Genomic DNA, 21,530 nt, shown 5'->3' on the forward strand with positions numbered 1-21,530 from the left:
ACTAACATTAATGACTTAAAATTTGCTAAGTATTAAGACATAAAGACAGTCAAAAGAGTTATGCAGAATTTTTTATTTTTATTTTAGGAATATACACTGTAAAGATTGTGGCCATTTTGCTGAACTAAATATGCCGTTTATCTGCTAACAAGTGTTATCTACTAACACTTTCAGAAACAGGACATGGATTGCAGCCCGAAGTCTAACGCTGGTCGCACATCCTGTTTTGATTTCAAGGTTTATCAGTATTTTCACTTCCAGCACAAAATGCTTGCCATTGAGAACCACTCAGATTGGTTTTTGGTAAACACAGGTCCACCACTGAATGCATTCTCACAAGCGTTATAGTGTTTTAGGTAATACAGAATATTGTACAAATATGATATATGCATGTGAATGGTGTAGATATGTCCTTAGCGTAGCTTATGCACTTACGGAAAACATGCAATGCAACCTGTAAACAGTCAGCTGATACACGAACAGCACAGTTTTATTTGTCTGCCTAACAAATTGCTCTAATGGAATACATACTGTATATCTATACGATTCCTAAGAAAAACAGTTGTGTAAATTCAAACAGTTCCCACGAGAGCGAGCATGAGAAAGAAACAGCAAATAAATGTGATCATAAAGCACCTTATCCACAGCTGAGGTCGGAGATATAGTGTGTAGATGTCAGATGGTGAATGTTTACTAAGATCCTGTAAGGATTAGACTACCTTTGGAGTACCAGTCAAAAGTTCGGACACACCCTCTAATCTCCTTTGAAAAGTTGATATTGAGATTTGTGCACTTATATATAGCTAGTTAGCTATAAGTTAACAAATGTAAATTTTGGTCTTGCTTTTCATTATGGTGGTTAATGGGTTTTTCGAATGCACTTGAAAATACTAATTCTTTTTTTTTTTTTTTTACTTAATTTCATACAAAATTCTAACCGGAAAAAAATTCAATTAGAAGGTGTGTCCAAACTTTTGGTTGGTACTGTACATTACTGAAGTGCTTAAATGGGTTTTCCCGATTTTCCTTTAAGCCCTACACACCCCCAACCTTAATTAAAACATTTTTTAAAAACAGTACATAAACCAAAATGTACATTCAGCCTTGATATGAACACAGCAGTCGGAATAATAGTTTTGCATCATAAGGTGAATCTGATATGCCCCACTTGGTGTTTAAATGGAGCTTTTTACTCTCATGCAGGTCGAGCAGGCCGTCAGATCTGAAGCTGGTAGGACGAAGAAAGGCCATGTAGATTAACAGGGGAGAATAAGGGATGCAGGGCAGTGCTGTCTGGCAATACATTTACTTGGCATACGTTTATTCCTTTCATTTATCTTCATTTACTCCTTTATCCTTTGCTTGTGATTTAAATAACAGTTTCTTTATATTTGGGAGGAACTAATTAGATTCATTAGAAAGTACTTCAGGCTGATGTGGTGGGTCAGTATGTTTCTTTTAAAGCTAAATGCAAATTAGTGTCATTTATTACTTAGTGCTAAAACGGTTGTGTCAAGGTAACAAGTTAAGACTTTAGAGTGTTAGAGTGTGCGTGCTTTTAAAAGTCCTGAGAAGATCCAGTGTACAGCGTTCTGTAGACTCCGCAGACTTTTTATTAGTCAACTCAAAGTCAACACACACACACTCTCTGGTGCACTCATCCAGTCTGTTTACCTACTCTCTTCCCAAGTAAGTGTGTGTGTGCATGTGTGTGTGTGTGTGCGCATATATGCTGCCGAGTTGATTCACACCCGGATCACTGCAGGCGAGGACGTCGTGAGAGGCACCATGGATCCTGTCTCATAGTCAAAGTCGATCATGGTGTGGTAGACGGTGCTCAGACTGCTCACAGACGAGCCTGTGCTCATCTGTCTCTCGCGCAGGTTCGCCAGGTAGCTCTGTGACCAAGATTGAAAACAAAGTCAAATTTTCTGCCAATGTTTGATATCATTTCCTTTTCTTCACAGTACTTTTGTAATGTATACATACAGTACCAATATACATAACTAATAATCTAACCTTCCTGTGATATAACGGTAGAGTGTTTCTCCCTTTAATGTTCATGTTGTAGTGTCATATTTGGTGACATCTTTTTAATCACACTGTGACAAGTTTAATATTTCGACATCTGTTATCTATCTGTATATTTAACTGTATTTAATATTAAGGATTTTTTTTAAACATCTTGCTCCAACCTTTTGGGATTTAACAATTTACTATATAATAAAAATATATAAAAACTTCTGTCGTTTATTTTATAGTATAAAAGGGTGACATGAACAAATATAGGTTTAACATAACCAAGCTTATACAAATATTCTATTATACACACACAGTATGTTATAGCAATATTATAATTCACCACCAGATGGCAGTAGCAGTATATAATACTGTAGCTTAACAAGCAAATCTGTTTTCACTGTTTTGAAATCCAACAATGAACATAAGACCTAACAAATCATGCAAATGTTGAAATGTTCCTGTGTAAGCAATCCCTCTTCGCAAAAAAAAGTTTAAGTTTAAGATTCTTGCTGTAACATTAGGACTACTTTCATTAATACAATAATAGTCTTGGTTGGAGATCTTTAAATATGAATATGGCTTTGTGATTTTTAAAAGTTTCATCTCTTTTTTTCTGCACAGTCACATTTGACAGATAAATTGCTTCGGAGATAAAACAATGTCGCTTCTGTGAGTGTTGCATTAGATTCTAATTACCGGAGCGAGCACATCTCCTGCGTAGCGCTGAAGAAGTGGAGGTCTGCGGCGATATTTTCCCTCCGGATGCCGGCGTGCATCAAGCTGTCTGATCTTCAGCAGCTGGACTTGCTTTTGTTTGCCACCCACAATCACTGCCAGAGAAAAAGGATGAGGAAAGAGATTTAAGTTGGGTAGTAAAGGTGTGCAAGAACTCATACCACAGTAGACCTGACCTTTTCAACCTGGTCTGTCTGTCTGACTGACTTACAGACAGACAGTCTTTTAATCGCTAAGCAAGGCTCACACTGCAGGCAAAAGTGGCCGATATATAATTTACTGACAATTAGATTTTTGGGTTCATATTATGTTTTATTATTTGCTGTATCTGACATTAGTTTGGACAGATCACGGTCCTAAACTGACCTGCATGCATGTGTCACATGAAGCATTTAAGCTTGTTGTTAAAACAGGAATGAGTGTGGTTTTGCGCAGTGACCGTAAGTATGGGTCATTACGATTCACTGCGAGTTCTGATTGAGTAAATAAGTTTTCGATCTTTCTGTTTAAAATTTTTAACATTGCATATTTTAGAGCGGTCCTCATGGAAGCTAACAGACTCTGTGGAATGAGCAACAAGCCAGGTGGTCACTTGAAAGGGGGGGGGGGGGGGGGGGGGGGGGGTTGGGGGTTGTTGGGTAAGGTGCGCCCCCCCAATATGACCTTATAAGAAGAGCTCCTCCCCTGGCTTGTTGCTCAGCTCATAACACTAAAACAGCACATTCGAAAGAGGAGTGAAATAAAAGGAGTTTGAGGCATGAAAAAAGGCATTATCTCTGGGGGCTATTTTAACTGGAACACTGTTAACTTGTTAAAGAAATAGTAAAATATGGGACCTTTAAAGGTTTCCTTAACACTTTTAATTTTCTTTTGGCGCTGGTGCCAGGCTCCTCTACAGTCATGTTCCAAACGTGTTCCAAAAGGGTCATCAAGACACTATCCTAAAAATGCTTCTTCCTCATCATCCTCCATCTTACCTAGCATGAAATTGTGACATGAGCAGTGAATCGAATTCACATAAATGTTGCATTCATTCTGATTTGACTGTTTCGATTGAAGCCGCATTGCAAAAAAAAAGATCAGCCCTGTATCTGATTAAGGTTCACATATGGATGAAATCTTTGGACGCATTATAAATACAGAGCTGCCAATCATCCCTATAAAAATCTAACTTCATTATTTTCAACATTCACGCTAAGAAAAATAAAGTTTCAATTAGTCATTTAAAATTAATCAGGTCAGCCAGGTCTGGTACACAGACCTGTGTACTTCAGCACACTGCGAGTGTATGAGTGGTGCTTCACATGCATAACACACTGTTCTCTAGTTAGGTGATTACATGCATAAAACCTTGCCTCATTATTCTTTGACAACGAATCGGGATCATGCAGGTTCACTTTCTCTCTCGTTGCTTTCTAAGCCGGTCTGTATTATTTCCTTTTGCACTGGAAATGTTAAATCCTCAAATGAAGTGGTGTTTTTCACTTATCGATTAATTGTCTAAAAACGACTGGTTTAAACATGGATAACGCTTGATCTCTGGGGGCATGTCGGGGTTGTGAGGGTAAAACAACTGGTAAAGCAAATCACCACCTAATTACAGAAACTTATGCAAATCTATACAAAACCCAACCATTATACATCCACATGAAGAGCCCTGAAGATACACGTGTTTACAAGCTTACACTGAAATCCCACGTGTTTTGCTTTTTTTTTTCACATTAATTACATTGTGGGTTGATGAGTAACAGAACAGAACACTGAACCTTGTACTGCAGTGTTTTCTCTAATCCCGATACTGAAGTCCCCCTGAACCAATGCACCTTACTCAATGAAATAACTTACTCACACACACACACACGTAAACACACACACACGTAAACACACACACACGTAAACACACACACAAACACACACAAAACACACACACACAAACAAACACTCACACACAAACAAACACTCACACACAGAAACAAACACTCACACACACAAACACACATGTAAACACACAAACACGTAAACACACACATATAGTCGTGGCCAAAGGTTTTGAGAATTACATAAATATTGGAAACTGGAAAAGTTGCTGGTTAAGTTTTTATAATAGCAGTTTGCACATACTCCAGAATGTTATGAAGAGTGATCAGATGAATTGCATAGTCCTTCTTTGCCATGAAAATTAACTTAGTCCCAAAAAAACCATTGCAACCACTGCATTTCATTGCTGTCATTAAAAGACCTGCTGAGATCATTTCAGTAATCGTCTTGTTAACTCAGGTGAGAATGTTGACGAGCACAAGGCTAGAGATCATTATGTCAGGCTGATTGGGTTAGAATGGCAGACCTGCAAAGAAACGTGTGCAGCCATCATTGCGTTGCATAAAAATGGCTTCACAGGCAAGGATATCATGGCTACTAAGATTGCACCTAAACCAACAATTTATAGGATCATCAAGAACTTCAAGGAAAGAAGTTCAATACTTGTTAAGAAGGCTTCAGGGCGTCCAAGAAAGTCCAGCAAGCGCCAGGATCGTCTCCTAAAGAGGATTGAGCTGCTGGATCGGAGTGCCACCAGTGCAGAGCTTGCTCAGGAATGGCAGCAGGCAGGTGTGAGCGCGTCTGCACAGTGAGGCGAAGACTTTTGGAAGATGGCCTGGTGTCAAGAAGGGCAGCAATGAAGCCACTTCTCTCCAAAAAAAACATCAGGGACAGATTGATCTTCTGCAGAAAGTATGGTGAATGGACTGCTGAGCACTGGGGCAAAGTCATATTCTCCGATGAAGCCTCTTTCCGATTGTTTGGGGCATCTGGAAAAAGGCTTGTGCGGAGAGGAAAAGGTGAGCACTACCATCAGTCCTGTGTCATGCAAACAGTAAAGCATCCTGAGAACATTCATGTGTGGGGTTGCTTCTCATCCAAGGGAGTGGGCTCACTCATAATTTTGCCCCAAAACACAGCCATGAATAAAGAATGGTACCAAAACACCCTCCAACAGCAGCTTCTTCCAGCAATCCAACAACAGTTTGGTGAAGAACAATGCATTTTCCAGCACGATGAAGCACCGTGCCATAAGGCAAAAGTGGTAACTAAGTGGCTCGGGGACCAAAACGTTGAAATTTTGGGTCCATGGCCTGGAAACTTCCCAGATCTTAATCCCATTGAGAACTTGTGGTCAATCCTCAAGAGGCGGGTGGACAAACAAAAACCCACTAATTCTGACAAACTCCAAGAAGTGATTATGAGAGAATGGGTTGCTATCAGTCAGGAAAATAGAAGGGCCAACACTGCAAATACTGACTCTTTACATAAATGTCATGTAATTGTCGATAAAAGCCTTTGAAACGTATGAAGTGCTTGTAATTATATTTTAGTACATCACAGAAACAACTGAAACAAAGATCTAAAAGCAGTTTAGCAGTAAACTTTGTGAAAACTAATATTTTGTCATTCTCAAAACTTTTGGCCACGAATGTACACATGTAAACACACATGCACACACACACATACACAAAAACACACACACACGTAAACACACACACACACATGTAAACACACACACACATATGTAAACACACACACACATATGTAAACACACACACACATGTAAACACACACACACACACGCACACACACGTAAACACACACACGTAAACACACACACACGTAAACACACACACACGTAAACACACACACACACATGTAAACACACACACACATGTAAACACACACACACATGTAAACACACACACATATGTAAACACACACACACATATGTAAACACACACACACGTAAACACACACACATATGTAAACACACACACACACGTAAACACACACACACATGTAAACACACATATATGTAAACACACATATATGTAAACACACACATGTAAACACACATATGTAAACACACACATATGTAAACACACATGTAAACACACATGTAAACACACATGTAAACACACATATGTAAACACACACACGTAAACACACACACGTAAACACACACACACACACACATGTAAACACACACACAAATATGTAAACACACACACACATATGTAAACACACACACATATGTAAACACATATGTAAACACACACACACACTGTATTATGTACAAGGAGCAAATTTATAAAAACATATGATTTACCAAACTATTGTCTGAGCATTGTGTGTTCCTATGGAGGGACATCTTCTGACCAATTAGAATTGAGAATTAAATAGTAAAGAGTACAATTGAATGAAAAGTATAATTATTGGTACATTAATTTTTTAAACACCCTCTAGTCTAGGCCCATAATAAATCAATGAAATAAAAATCGTTATGCATTGGATTGTTACTGTTATGCAGTGGATACTGTTAGTTTCTTTCTTAATTTCAGGCTTCAGTTTACATTTTGCCAGGCTGGAAATATGCTGCACTCCAGGTCAAACAAAGCCACTCAATCCCTTAATAAGGCAATTTATAATGAATGCATATTTTTCAGACTTGTGACTGTTATCCGCTTACCTCGAGTGTGTGACATTCCTTTAGCAGTGAATTTATACTGCACCAGGTATCCCAGAGCTGCCACAACTGGCCAGATACCCAGCATCACCCAGCCGTACCAGCACAGCACCTTCTCTTGGTTCTCCTGCAGCCCCATATATGCCTTCCACACTAGCATTGGTGTCTCTATGCAGTAATCCATACATGCGATGATGATGGCAGCACCGAGCATTGCCGTAGCCACCATGGTCATTCTTCTCTGCCAGCAGAGTGTCAGCATAGCGAAGAACAGGCCGGTTCCAAGTAATGTTCCTGAAGGCACCCAGATAGGACTGAGAACGGAGTAATACTGTCCTGCTGCCAGCAGAGCGGTGATGGAGAGCAGCAGGCCCAGGTGGAGACCAGTGAGGAACAGACCCACACAGCGCACCAGTATGCTCACCAGTCCTCCCAGTAAGCCAATGCCTAGAGAGATGCCTGCTCGTGTCTCTGCATCCAGCTGTGAGTCCAGCAGCTGTTCCCGGAGACATAGCAGGTAGCCCACGCCAGTCCCGAACGCCAGCCCAGACAGGAACATCACTAGTTTAAAACAGCGGTACCCTGGAAACATGGAACAGACTTGTGAGAGGAGGTGAACTACAATTAGCTTGGCAACTAATGTCAGGAATAAATAAACAAACAAAACAACAAAGTAAGCAATAAACACCTTTATGTACAATAAGGCCTTACTCCTTACTAACTGTCGTTATGGACCAATGTACTGGAAATTACAGTAATTTAATTTTAAATCGATTCCTTTTAAATTCTGATCATATTGAGAAACTCTATCAGCCTATGCAAATAAACTAGTCATTGTTTTGTCTTCGACTGGGTAAAATATTTCGTGATAAAGTTCCAAAGTTTCCCCTTCTTCAGCTACTGTAGAAAAACCCCAGAGAAGAAGGCCAGAAAACAGGAAGCATGCTCTATAAAAAGTCAAGGCCGACAATGGGCGGTAGTCAGCATGAAGCAGGTAAGGAAGCCAAACATGGCTTCCAACTGGGTTAAGTACTTTTGTTGTTTTCAAAGTTCAAAATGTTCAGTAAATTTTTTTTTCTTTGGAAGAAGCACACCTGAGATTGTAATTACTGCAATCACTTACCATCTTTTTTAAAGCAAGCAAACCATGTTAAAAATATACAGTTTTTTAATCCATTGCACATTGTATTTTCTAATTCAATACAAAAACTGTGACTTAAAGAAATGTTACAGTTTTTGCTTTGCTGATCCAGAATGTTTGTGCTATAATTTGTGATGTACCGTAGGAGGCTGCTTGAAACATACCGTCTTATGCACTGGTGCTCCCAAAGATGCTCAGTGGGCGAGATGTCTAGTGTATATACACTATATAGGCCATGGAAGAAATAAGATCTCTTTGTCTAGACGCTAATAAAAACCCACATCTGTGACATTTTTACTTAAGAAAAATCCTGGAAGTCTACACTACATGCAGATCAATACTGGGAGCTCAAAAAATGAAGATGCTCATCTTCCCCATGTACGTATTAACAAAACACTTGTATTTAGGTAGCAATCTATCAATCAATATAAACACCTGTTTATATTCTAAATTAGTAGTGGTAGTGTTTTTGAGGAATTTTATACATCCATTAACCATATTTGATATACAAGTATATTTATTTTATTCCCCCAGATTCCCATTGTTGTGATTAACTCAGCACATACTCACCACAGAAGCAGTAGATAATGCCGAGTATAAAGCACACAGAGCAGGCTATTGAAGGAATGACCTCATAATTCTTCCTCTCCTCCAGAACACAGCTGTTTGTTGATGCCAGCGTGGGCATCAGCCCCTCTGTCACCAGCATAGAGGGGTCTGCCATTCTGGCTCAAAAGTCCACAGTCTGATCCAAAATGGATGATTAGGCTCTCATGGGAAATGTGTAAACTTCGTCGTTGTACATCTCTACAAGGAATGCATTTTTGTATTGTTCACTTCATGTAGCTCTAGCATCCTTATTCGAAACGCACATCTGGAGATCCAAAGCACCTACGGACAAAAAGGAGAAAGTTGTCATTCAGATGATACTGTCAGGATTACGGAAGTGTGAGGCTAATATTTCAATCGTGAGCCCAAAAACCCAGAGAAGAGTGACTATACAAACAAACATTTCCTGATTCATCATGGCTTTTCAAGCCATGCTAAGCTTTTTGTAAATGGATTTCCTGTGCATCTTCGTGTTCATGCCCATATATATACACAGTACCGACAGGGTGAAAAGCCTGGAAAGAGAAATTCCAAGCATTCATAAGACTTCATCAGAATACATTTAATTCTTTGTTGAGTTCTACTTAACTCTGAACACAAAATCTACAACAGTTATGAGCTCTGGAAACACCTGTAACCTTTCTCCCCTCTCTTAAGTTTCCCGTCTGGCAAGCCTAGGGGAAGCAGGATTCCTGTCCCTCCTTCTGCCCGCATCTCTTTCTGTCTACACTGCCTTCCATTAGTGTTCTTCACCCAAACACAGGATGCAGGTTTAGGAAGTGAGCTTCGCTTGAATGTCTCATTGTTCTGCACATATGGCTATCTGCTCTGCTCCTACAAGCTTTATCAAAGTCGAGAAGCAGCACCAGTTAATGATGATGTGTACTTTCGAAAATCATTCAAGTATTTTTAAAGAAAATCTGTTCTTTCTGGATTTTTTTTTATTTCTAAAAATTATAACACTTAAATGTTGGTGGTGAAATAACACGCCAGAACATTAACAGACTGTCAAGAACAAGATGATGGAAAAGTACAGCTAAATTATATCTGAGAGAAAGTAATGGCTTTTACTTTCTGGCATTTAGCAAGTTCAAACTTACTTAGTAAAAAGTGAACCTTAAGTGAAAATTCAAAGACTTATTAGAGGACATTTACTGTACATACATTTACAAGGACATTTTACACACACACACACACACACGTTATATAAATACAGATACATGCAGAGTCAGCCAAAAAATGTATACACACTGCGGGAAGAGAAAAAGAAACATTTGCATAAACATTATAAAGTTGTAATTATGATGATAATATAATAATATTAATATTATATTAATATATAATCTCCTTTTCTAAAAAAAAAATAAAAAATTATAATAGTCCCCTTCTGGATTTTGTGAGTTCGCCTACGTAAAAAGACATCAAAAGTCTATAATAATTTCTAGAAAAAGAGTTATTAAAAATAATAATAATAATATATATATATATATATATATATATATATATATATATATATATATATATATATATATATATACAGAATATCAAGTAGAAATCCAGATTAAAACATTATTCAATGTTATAAATCGAGTTGCATTTTAGTGAGGAAAATAAGTATTTGAACTCCTACCAACTAACTATAATTCTAGCTCCCACAGACTGGTTATGTGCTTATGTGGTACACAGATTAATTTAAGAAGGTACTCCTAACAACAACTCATTGTGTGTATAAAAGTCACCTGTCCACAGAATCTCTCTCTCCACCTCACCACCATGGGCAACACCAAAGAGCTGACAAAGATTTCAGGGACAAGATTGTAGACCTGCACACGGATGTTATGGGTGAAACATCAGCACGAAGCTTGGTGAGAGGGAGACAACTGTTGGAGCAATTATTAGCAAATGGAAGAAATACAAAAGAACCATCAATCGCTCTCGGGCTAGAGCTCCATGCAAGATTTCACCTCATGGGAAAAAAATTGAGGGGTGGTTTGAAATCCTTCAGTGCTGCCAGGTCCCCCTCCTCAAGAAGGTATATGAACAGGCACCAATAAACAGGGAAGGCTTGTGAGAAAGTGCTGTGGTCAAATGAGCCCAAAATAAAGCTCTTTGGCATCAACTCGACTCGCCATGTTCGGAAGAAGAAAAAAGCTGACTATGACCCTAAGAACACCATCCCACTGCGTGTTAAACCACACAGTGACCTAAGAATCATGACAGAATCACAACCACCATAAAAATATCTAACTTAAGGTATGTGAGAAACAGGAGCAAAAGATGATAAATGACAATCTAGTTATTAGTATACTGCTGATGCTGAAGGCTGAGTGACTAGAACAGTAAAGAGGGGAAATGAGGTTGCTGCTGAGGTTGTTACGTAAACAAGCAATTTTTGAATAGTATCTTAGGCATGTTGCAGCCTGTCACAATAAAACATTTCTTCTCACTTCTGTAATTGAATCTAATTTATTATATAAGAAAGAGTAGCTTAAGACTTTTGCATTGTACTTATAGCTAAGTATAGTAATTCTAAACTTCTAAAGCTCTAGTTCTGTTAGAACAATCATATTTATCTTAATGGAAAGCCTGCTTATTTTGTAGTATTTATGTTCACTGGTTATGAAGATTCCCAATAATTTCCAACAATCTCCTTAATGTTTGTTTCTGATTTATTCATGAGGAACGGTTAATTGATTCACGAAAAAGAAAATAAGGGTATAATAAAATAGGGATTTAAAAATAATCCCTCAGAAAGTATCCATACACATTGGCATTGACTTCAAAGGCAAACTTTAAATACTGATCCATTCATCCCTCCATCAACCCGTCCATCCATTATCATTGTTGTTTATACTCCTTATCCTGTTTAGGTTTGGTGAAGTTCCCTGGAACCTATGCCAGGAACAATGTGAGTACACCCTGCCTTTCTATTGCAGATCACAAGAAGACACATCCACACACACTTGTACAAAATCATACACTACTGGCGTTTTTCAAATCTGTGTGAGGGAAACTGGAGTACCTATAAAAACCCACCAAGCATGAGGAGAACATTGCTAAACACAAAGCTACTGAACTGCCATGTTTATATATAGTGAATGAATGCAATAAAAATACATTGAAGTGTGAATAACAAACCAACAGGGGAAAAAAACTATTTCTTTTCAAATTATGAAAAGTAAAAATAGTATTTAAAAAAAAAATGTAGTCATTCGTGGAAATGTATTAGCTGAGAAAGAAACAATGTATTAATCCAAGGTTAAGTCCCTAAAATTATCATTAATTATAATATATTATAAAATATGAAATAATATATTAAAAAAGTATAAGAATGTTTCCTGAGCACCTAAGTGGAATAACTTATTTCTTAATCACGCACATCTCAAAGAACGTACTCAGGATCTGTACTCGGGATCTGATACACTACATATCCAAGAAAGTGTGAGTCAGAAGCCTTACCGCACCTTATGGCTTTTAGAAAGAAATTAGTGGCAGGAATTCTATTTTGGTAGTGAGGTGAAAATAGCTTGTTAAAAATAACATCCTGAGTAATTAATGTGCCCATGCGTCTGGCGATCTACTGCATTGAAGTCCTATATATATCCATTTATATTTATAAAGGTTTAATTGTGGAATTATTGCAGAGGTAACAAGAGACGTATATTATACTGATATTTTAAATTAAACCACATTTTTTTCCAGATGCCATTCAATATTAAAAATAGAAAAAGGTCCCAATGTGTACAGTATATTAACCATAGGTATTTTTCCACTCTATTCTTCAGTCTCTTCCTTTTATTTTTTAATTATAGTTTTAACCTTTGTTAACGGTATATTTTATATTTACCCTATTTTAGCTCTAAAATAAGCAATTTCTTTTTTTGTCTTTCAATAGATGCTTTGCAGACCGTAAAGCGCTCAGAACAAAGATGCTCTCAGCAAACTGCATTTACATTTACATTATATATTTACACCCAGAGCCACTGCGCCATAACTGCTCCGACATAACAAGATAAGAGTAAATGTTTTGACAGTCCAAACAGTGACTTAGCATCTTCACAACGGAGCTCCCACTGCAAAAACTACAAAGAGTGTTTGAGTCAAACCGGGACTTTTAATTGTGCACAATAATAGAAGTTATGAGAGTAAAAAATACTATAAAATGAATTAATTTCTCTATACAGTACAACCCCCTGCTAAACTAATGCACGTTCCCCAGTGTTTCATTAGTGCTTGAAGACCGTCAGGGTGGAAGGTTTTCCTAGTACGCTGGATCCATGATCGGACTGTCATCTTCAAGTCTGAAACGCTGGTCTCCCAGGAACTCCTTTAATGGCATAAGTTGTGTGAATGATTGTGTGTACAGTTACCACAGACAGATGCATCTCTTCTGCATCTCGGCGATCTGTCGCTTTTCAAGGCATTCCGCTCACTGAATGTTGACAGGAACGACTTCAGTAGGCTCTAAGCAACCTCGGCCAAGATTGCCATTCATGGATGTATGGCCCTGTTTAAAACGTTTGCATCATTTAAATTATTATTTTTTATTTTTTTTGCAGCTAACAGTCTTATCACTGAACACTTGAACACCCATTGTAATTGCTTTAAAAATACATTTTATTTAGGGCCTTTCCACAAGACGTTTGCATTCAGGGGAGAATACGTTAGAATGATTTCACATGATGGTCCTAACACACCAATATGGATTTAAATCTTGTGGAAAAAACTGATACAATATATGTCTCCTGCTCCTTTAATATGTCTTGTATCTATAACAGAACACGGTTAAAACGTTTGCACCATTCAAATGGTTGACTGCGGTCCCAGTTTGGCTTGAACGTCCTTCGTACTTCAAAGTTATTGTGTTGGACCTATTCATACCTTAATGTATTTTTTATTTATATAACATGAATATACAGTGTTAAAGTCTTCTTTCAGCTGGCTCAGAATAAACCGTTGTAATTTAAGGAATCCTACAGTACAGTACTGTACTGTATATTGTGGGTAAACCTTAAACACACGAACAGTTTCTTTTTTTTTTTTTACTCGTTGAGGTGCAAACATTTGCAGTCAACTCTAAACAGTTTTATGATTTGTATATTTTTTCAGCCTTACACTACAGTATATCCTTTAAAAAATTGTTTTTATTCCAAAAAGAAAACTTTAAACCCAACCCATACACTATTTATTACATGAAAAAGTTAATAACATTTTATCTGTAATGTCTCTAAACGATTCCTTATATTATCCCACAGGACATAAAATATGTGCTTTTCCCACAGTTGTCAAAGCATTCCTTGTCATGGTAACATCTTTCAGGAATGCTCTGTTTGGGGATGAAACTGCACAAAAGCAGAAGAGGCCAGTAGAGCGTGTGTTTGCATGCTGATGCCTCTCTTCTCTCCAAGCCTCCATAAACTTACAGACAACTACATGGGCAGAAAAGTCACACTTGAGTCACACACAGTCTTGTTCTTCAGCTCTCCCTCATTTTGCTCTACCAACAACTTCCATTGCTAAGAGATAACTCAAACACTTATCCCATATGGCATGGAAGTTACTGTATAAATCTTAAATCTTTACATAAAAAAAAATCTATCGATTGTGACATTTCATAAACAATTTTTTCCAATATTTTTTTGTTGTATATATAGTGCAGACTTTAATGGAAACTCTAAGCTAATACTGAGACATGCCTCACTTTTCTTTTAAAACAGACTCAATTCTTTATGTCCTGGATTCTACAACATGTTGGAAACATTTCTTTGGCTACGTTTACACGGTCAGTTAAATGTGACCCAATTCAGATTTTTTTGCTCATATGTGACACATATCGTATATGTTCTATGTCCATATAAACAGGAAGAAAAACGCATGCATTTCGATATTTCAAGATCGGTTTCAGGCCTCCTTCATATGTGGAAATGAATCAGATATGTGCTAAAGTGATTGTCGTGTAAACAGACAGATCAGATTTCCTGAGGCATCGTGTTCTGTACGTCATTAAAAACTGCGACTTCTTCACGGTTTAATGATGTAATGTTATTTTCCGGTGGAAGTGCGTGTGGAATGATAACATCGCAAGTGACATGGAGGAGGAAAAAGCCCCCCGCCTTGCGTTAATGCTTATTTAGGCTAAATAACATTTAGAAATCAGTATTTGGTGTATAAAGGATATGCACAGGCTGCAATTAGTTTTTTCCTCCTCCTGTTTCAAAACCATGGTGACGTTTGGCAAACTTTGCATATATCGCACTGCTAGCGTTAAGCATATTTTGCCTTCGTCCATCTTGGCTGGTGTGTAGCGCAAGAACCTTAACATACTTAAAGGGTTAAATAATCAACCTTAAATGGTTAAGTATGCGCGATGGTTCAGATGGTATGGCAAGTGTAAACACTTGAATCGGATATGGGTCATAGTTGAAAGAACGTGTAAACAGACTGTCAAAAAAATCCGATATAGGCAACAAATCAAAATTGGGCATCGAGACCTGCAGTGTAAACGGGCTTTTGAGATTCTGAGCCATGTTGAAATGATTGCATCATGCAGTTCCTGTAGATTCTTCAGATGATCCTTCATGCTTTGAATCTATTGTTCTAATATAAGATGTGCTACTGGATTTAGATCCAGTGACTGGAAAAGCCAATAAAGAGTACTGAACTCTTTGTCATGTTCATGAAACCTGTTGTGTGTGGCAGGAAAACATTCCTCACACAATTACACCACCTTCACCAGCCTAGACTGCTGACATGAGACAAGTTAGGTCCATGGATGGGTCCAACTTGGCATCACGCTGGTGATGCCAACTTCCGACCCTACTCTCCGTGTTTCTTAGCAAAAACTGAGAGCTTCCAGTCAGCTCGAATCACCCTTACGCAAAAAAGATATATTTCGAGATATATTAACTGTCAATATATTAAATTATTTAGTATTCTGATCTACTGGTAAATTGAAAAGATTTTATAATGGTAATTTTCCTCGTTGCTACACTAACTAATACTAACTAATACAAACCGGATTCCAAAAAAGTTGGGACACTATACAAATCGTGAATAAAAACTGAATGCAATGATGTAGAGATGCCAACTTCTAATATTTTATTCAGAATAGAACATAAATCATGGAACAAAAGTTTAAACTGAGAAAATGTATCATTTTAAGGGAAAAATATGTTGATTTAAAATTTCATGGTGTCAACAAATCCCAAAAAAGTTGGGACAAGGGCATTTTCACTACTGTGTGGCATCTCCCCTTCTTCTTACAACACTCAACAGACGTCTGAGGACCAAGGAGACCAGTTTCTGAAGTTTAGAAATTCTTTGTCGCACCTTCCTTTTCATGATGCGCCAAATGTTCTCTATAGGTGAAAGATCTGGACTGCAGACTGGCCATTTCAGTGCCCAGATCCTTCTCCTACTCAGTCATGATGTTGTGATTGATGCAGAATGTGGTCTGGCATTATCTTGTTGAAAAATGCAGGGTCTTCCCTGAAAGAGATGATGTCTGGATGGGAGCATATGTTGTTCTAGAACCTGAATATATTTTTCTGCATTGATGGTGCCTTTCCAGATATGCAAGCTGCCCATGCCACACGCACTCATGCAATCCCATACCATCAGAGATGCAGGCTTCTGAACTGAGCGTTGATAACAACTTGGGTTGTCCTTGTCCTCTTTCATCCGGATGACATGGCGTCCCAGATTTCCAAAAAGAACTTCGAATCGTGACTCGTCTGACCACAGAACAGTCTTCCATTTTGCCACACTCCATTTTAAATGATCCCTGGCCCAGTGAAAACACCTGAGCTTGTGGATCTTGCTTAGAAATGGCTTCTTCTTTGCACTGTAGAGTTTCAGCTGGCAACAGCGGATGGCACGGTGGATTGTGTTCACTCTGACAATGGTTTCTGGAAGTATTCCTGAGCCCATTCTGTGATTTCCTTTACAGTAGCATTCCTGTTTATAGTGCAGTGTCGTTTAAGGGCCCGGAGATCACGGGCATCCAGTATGGTTTTACGCCCTTGACCCTTACGCACAGAGATTGTTCCAGATTCTCTGAATCTTCGGATGATGTTATGCACAGTTGATGATGATAACTGCAAAGTCTTTGCAATTTTTCGCTGGGTAACACCTTTCTGATATTGCTCCACTATCTTTCTGCGCAACATTGTGGGAATTGGTGATCCTCTACCCATCTTGGCTTCTGAGAGACACTGCCACTCTGAGAAGCTCTTTTTATACGCAATCATGTTGCCAATTGAATTAATGTTAATTGGTCTTTCAGCTCCTCGTTATGCTCAAATTTACTTTTTCCAGCCTCTTATTGCTACTTGTCCCAACTTTTTTGGGATTTGTTGACACCATGAAATTTTGAATCAACATATTTTTTTCTTAAAATGATAAATTTTCTCAGTTTAAACTTTTGTTTCGTGATTTATGTTCTATTCTGTATAAAATATTAGAAGTTGGCACCTCCACATCATTGCATTCAGTTTTTATTCACGATTTGTATAGTGTCCCAACTTTTTTGGAATCCAGTTTGTAATTAACAGAAAAGAAAGATATTCATATTGTGAAAATATATTCACAATATGCAGAATAATATATAATATTAATAAATAACCATATATTGAAAAATAAATGATGTATTGTATATCTTAATGCATGTAATTTTATATTCAACAATATATTTCATAATACAGTTTCTATTGAATTTGATTGAATATATCTATTTCTTTATATTTTTTGCAATATGCTTATATATTAATGTAGTTCGAACAAAATGTACATTATAGGCATTAATCAGAGCACACTGACAAAGTAAACATGCATAAAGTTTCAATAATCTTTCAATAAAACAATAAGTATAAATATAATGGTTTTTGTCTTTATTGCAATATATATCCATACATATTGCAATATATTCTATTCAATTTTATTTATATAGTGCTTTTAACAATGGTCATTGTCTCAAAGCTTCACAAAAATGAAACAAATTAAAATAAATGAATAATAATAATATATTAATTAATACAAGCTTTAGTTTCCTATATATGGAAATGTATTATTTAATATATTGGATTATATTTTACAATATATTGCCATATATTTTTTCCATCTAGCTATTCTCTTTCGATGGTGTTTCTGCATGCATAACTGCCACTCAGTGGATGCTTTTTCTCTACTTCACCAGTCTGAGTAACTCTAGAAATTGTTGTGTGTGAGAAAATTCCAGCAGATCAGCCATTATGCAATCATCTGGTGATGTCCACCTAGCCACCCACTCCTATCTCATACATCAAGGTGACAGAAGGTAACTGACCTACAGTGACATGATACTGGCGTGCAATTAAACAATATATAATTGATTGTGAAAATGTTACCACCTCACGTCACCAGATGCTGCCCTGGGTGGCTGCCCATGTCACTTGTAACCATAATTTGCATCTGAGTGCATATAGAGACTTGTGGAAAAAACCCAATGGAAGTTGCTATGGCTAAGTTTCAGCAAACAAGCTGCTTTAAGCTCCTGTATGTTATTAGATTTGTGCATTTGCACCTCTTTCTTCAGGTCAGAACTTTAGTAGGATTCTAAAGCACAGATAAATAATATTTTAAAACACCTTTTTTTGCATTGCTTTAGAAGTATCGAGAAGTGAACCTACTGTAAATGGGAATCAGGTGCTTGGGCTGAAATATCCTCAAGCATAACAGAATGCATGATGCAATCAATTATTATTACAGCATGTGATGCACTAGACACAAAACGGTCCCAAAATCTCACTGATCCACCTTCGTATTTTACAGCGTCTTTTCCTTATAAGCACTTAACTTTTTATCCGAACATGCCAATCGTGTTCACAGCCATCAATATTTATTTTGGTCTCGTATGACAACACCATCTGTAGCTCTAATGACATTTGGTGAAGTTCTGGCAGTGCATTGCGCGAGATGCTCTCAATATGGACTTCTTTCTTGCAACACTTTGTAACAAATTGTAACTGTGAAAAGCTTTGTTTACCAGTTAAGTTCAAAACTTGACAACCACATGAAACAAGCACTCTACAGCTCTACACTAATAGGCTTTCCAATCATCCTTGTGTGGGCTTGTAAATGGACTTAGCCAGGGTGTGAGATAAAACTTAAGCAGGCTGCACTGACCCTGTTGCACATACGCCCACACACACATACACAGCTGCTATAGGACTACTGCAAAAAACACAAACATTCCCACATTACGAAAGCCGCTTTGATTTAGTGTAAGTGCAGCTTTTCATGGGTGCAAGGAAATGGAGAGGATATTCAAAAGCTTTCATTGTAATTCATCTGATATTCACTGTAACAAAAAATGCAAAGCAGGCAACCTTCACCTTTTTTGTGTTGTAAAATCTGTTTCATTTAATTTCAATTAGTTTAGTGGATTTACACGTTTACTGAAAAAAAACTTAAAACCCATCAAGACTGTCTATACATCTTCACAATGGACCTAATAAAACCCAATGAAAACTTTAAACTGGTGTTTGAATTGTATAGTTGAATACAAACCCCTGATTTCTCACTCACTCTCATCGTCTATACCGCTTTATCCTGTATTCAAAGTCGAGGGTGGCCCGGGGCCTATCTTAGGAGACTTAGAGCACGAGAAGAGGGACAGGGTGCCAATCCATCGCAGGGCACACATACAAACGCTCATTCACACACTCCTCTGTAATTTATATAATAATGTTCTGTTGGAATCAAGCTGTGATTTTTGTCAAAATGAAATAATCATCCTTAAGGATTACTAAGGTTAATCCTTAGTCGAACCAAAACATTGTGTCGAAATCAAGCTGACCTAATAAAATTTTTATTAAAATATAGACACTGTATTGGTTGAATGATTAAAAAAAAGGGTTATACACACAGTTGACCAAGACAGTTCTACAATCCATTAAATTTATTTTGATATATTTAATATAGAAAAATATTATTTTTACTTACGAAAAAATAACCTTTTAACAATGAAAAGGGGAATCTTTTATTTTTATCAACTTTACGTAAAAAAAAACTTAAATCAGCTGCTTCATACTTTTTTAATATTTAAGAAAATAATTTAAAATAATACTTAAAAATAATAATTAAAAATATTAAAAAGATATCACATTTCATAAAAGTGTATTTATTTCAGCGTAATTTAGCTTACTTTAATAAGCATAATTAATCACAATATCAATATTATGTCAACTGACCTAGCTGATGTTAAAGTGATAAAAACGCATGGAACAAAACCACGGAGCAGTATCAAACCTAAGGCAGTGTCTTAGTGGTTAACATTGTTGTCTCGCACCGCCAGAAATGGGAGTTTGAATTTGAAGTTTGATGTTCTTGCCATTTCTCATTTCAAGGAGGTGAACAGTGCATAGTTTGATTAATTTTACAACTTGTTGGCAGAAAAATATGAAACCTAAAAATTACTAAGGCTTTCCTCTATAGTCCAAAGACATGCCCTGTAGGTGAACAGGCCTTTCAAAATTGCCTGTAGTCTATATTTGGGTATGTGGATGTGTGCTTGTGCCCTGATCAGGGTGGAACCTTGTACCTTGTGACAGGCTTTGGACCCCCAACACAAGCGGTACAAGCAAAAGATGGATGGATAAACCTTGACGTTTGTATTTATGCTGGGATTTATTAAGTGTTAATAATATTTAAAATATACTTCTAAACTTTAGTAGTAATTTTAAGACACTTAGAAAATGATCTACAAAGAACAAATACTAACACTACTAATATTACTCATCATCATCATCATCATTAAAAAAATGATATAGAATCTGGAGAGGGTCCATGATTGGTTCACTCCCAACTATTCTATAACTTCAATAAATAAATAAATAAATAAATTAATTAATTAAACAAACCATCTTTTTTGGGTTAATTTTTCGATTTGAGCACGAAAGCGACCACTTTATACGGGTTTAAATCATTTGAAACTTCGAACTCTTCAATGCCTTGTAAGTTGTTTAAATTAACATTTGTTACAATATGTTACTTTGTTAATTTAAACGATGTTCAAAAGAAATCGAACACTCACCCTGAAACGGATTCCGAGGTCTAAATGATGACACAAGTTGCCAACTTTTTCCCCCAAACAAGCGTAGAAGGATTATGAAAGGATCTGGATGGCTGTCCGAACAAACGGCTATGACGCTCAGAGCGGGCCAGACAGCAGCTTTCACACGCTTTCCTGTTTAAATCCGCGTCTACACAACCCTCACCATCTGACAGCGTCTGACATCACCGCGTGGCCATCTGTTCCAAACACACACACACACACACACACACACACAGGGCCAAGTTCCACGAAGTGCGTTAAGGGTTTTTTTTTGCCATTGTTTGAATTAAGCGCGATTGGGCAACCCTGTTTCCAACAAAGTGGTTGCCAGATTGAGCTTTCAAAAACTCTTAGGACGTGTCTTACTCAAAAGTTTCACCTTCCTCATATTTGGGGTTGTGGTTGTTAATTTTAGTGTATTT

General features: G+C 37.3%; 1 protein-coding gene across 1 annotated transcript; it reads right to left on the bottom strand.

Moving 5' to 3' along the window:
* Positions 1-472: 472 nt before the first annotated feature.
* LOC128529710 (transmembrane protein 198-like) lies at positions 473-21,318 on the bottom strand. The gene is made up of 5 exons (XM_053503187.1): positions 21,088-21,318; positions 8,979-9,299; positions 7,271-7,849; positions 2,719-2,852; positions 473-1,898 (listed from the first exon to the last, which is right to left on the bottom strand). The coding sequence occupies exons 2-5, from the start codon at positions 9,130-9,132 to the stop codon at positions 1,746-1,748; spliced, it is 1,020 nt and encodes a 339-aa protein (XP_053359162.1). The 5' UTR covers positions 9,133-9,299; positions 21,088-21,318; the 3' UTR covers positions 473-1,745.
* Positions 21,319-21,530: the final 212 nt, after the last annotated feature.

Source organism: Clarias gariepinus, chromosome 9 (assembly GCF_024256425.1).
Source record: "Clarias gariepinus isolate MV-2021 ecotype Netherlands chromosome 9, CGAR_prim_01v2, whole genome shotgun sequence".
Lineage (NCBI taxonomy): Eukaryota > Metazoa > Chordata > Actinopteri > Siluriformes > Clariidae > Clarias > Clarias gariepinus.

What these genes read in the sequence shown, in the direction of transcription:
- LOC128529710 (XM_053503187.1), bottom strand. Translation starts at nt 9,132, where the DNA reads ATGGCAGACCCCTCTATGCTGGTGACAGAGGGGCTGATGCCCACGCTG. An exon ending in CATTATCTACTGCTTCTGTG is followed by an intron (nt 7,850 to 8,978) that starts GTGAGTATGTGC and finishes CCATGTTTCCAG; the next exon opens with GGTACCGCTGTTTTAAACTA. An exon ending in AGGAATGTCACACACTCGAG is followed by an intron (nt 2,853 to 7,270) that starts GTAAGCGGATAA and finishes TTTCTCTGGCAG; the next exon opens with TGATTGTGGGTGGCAAACAA.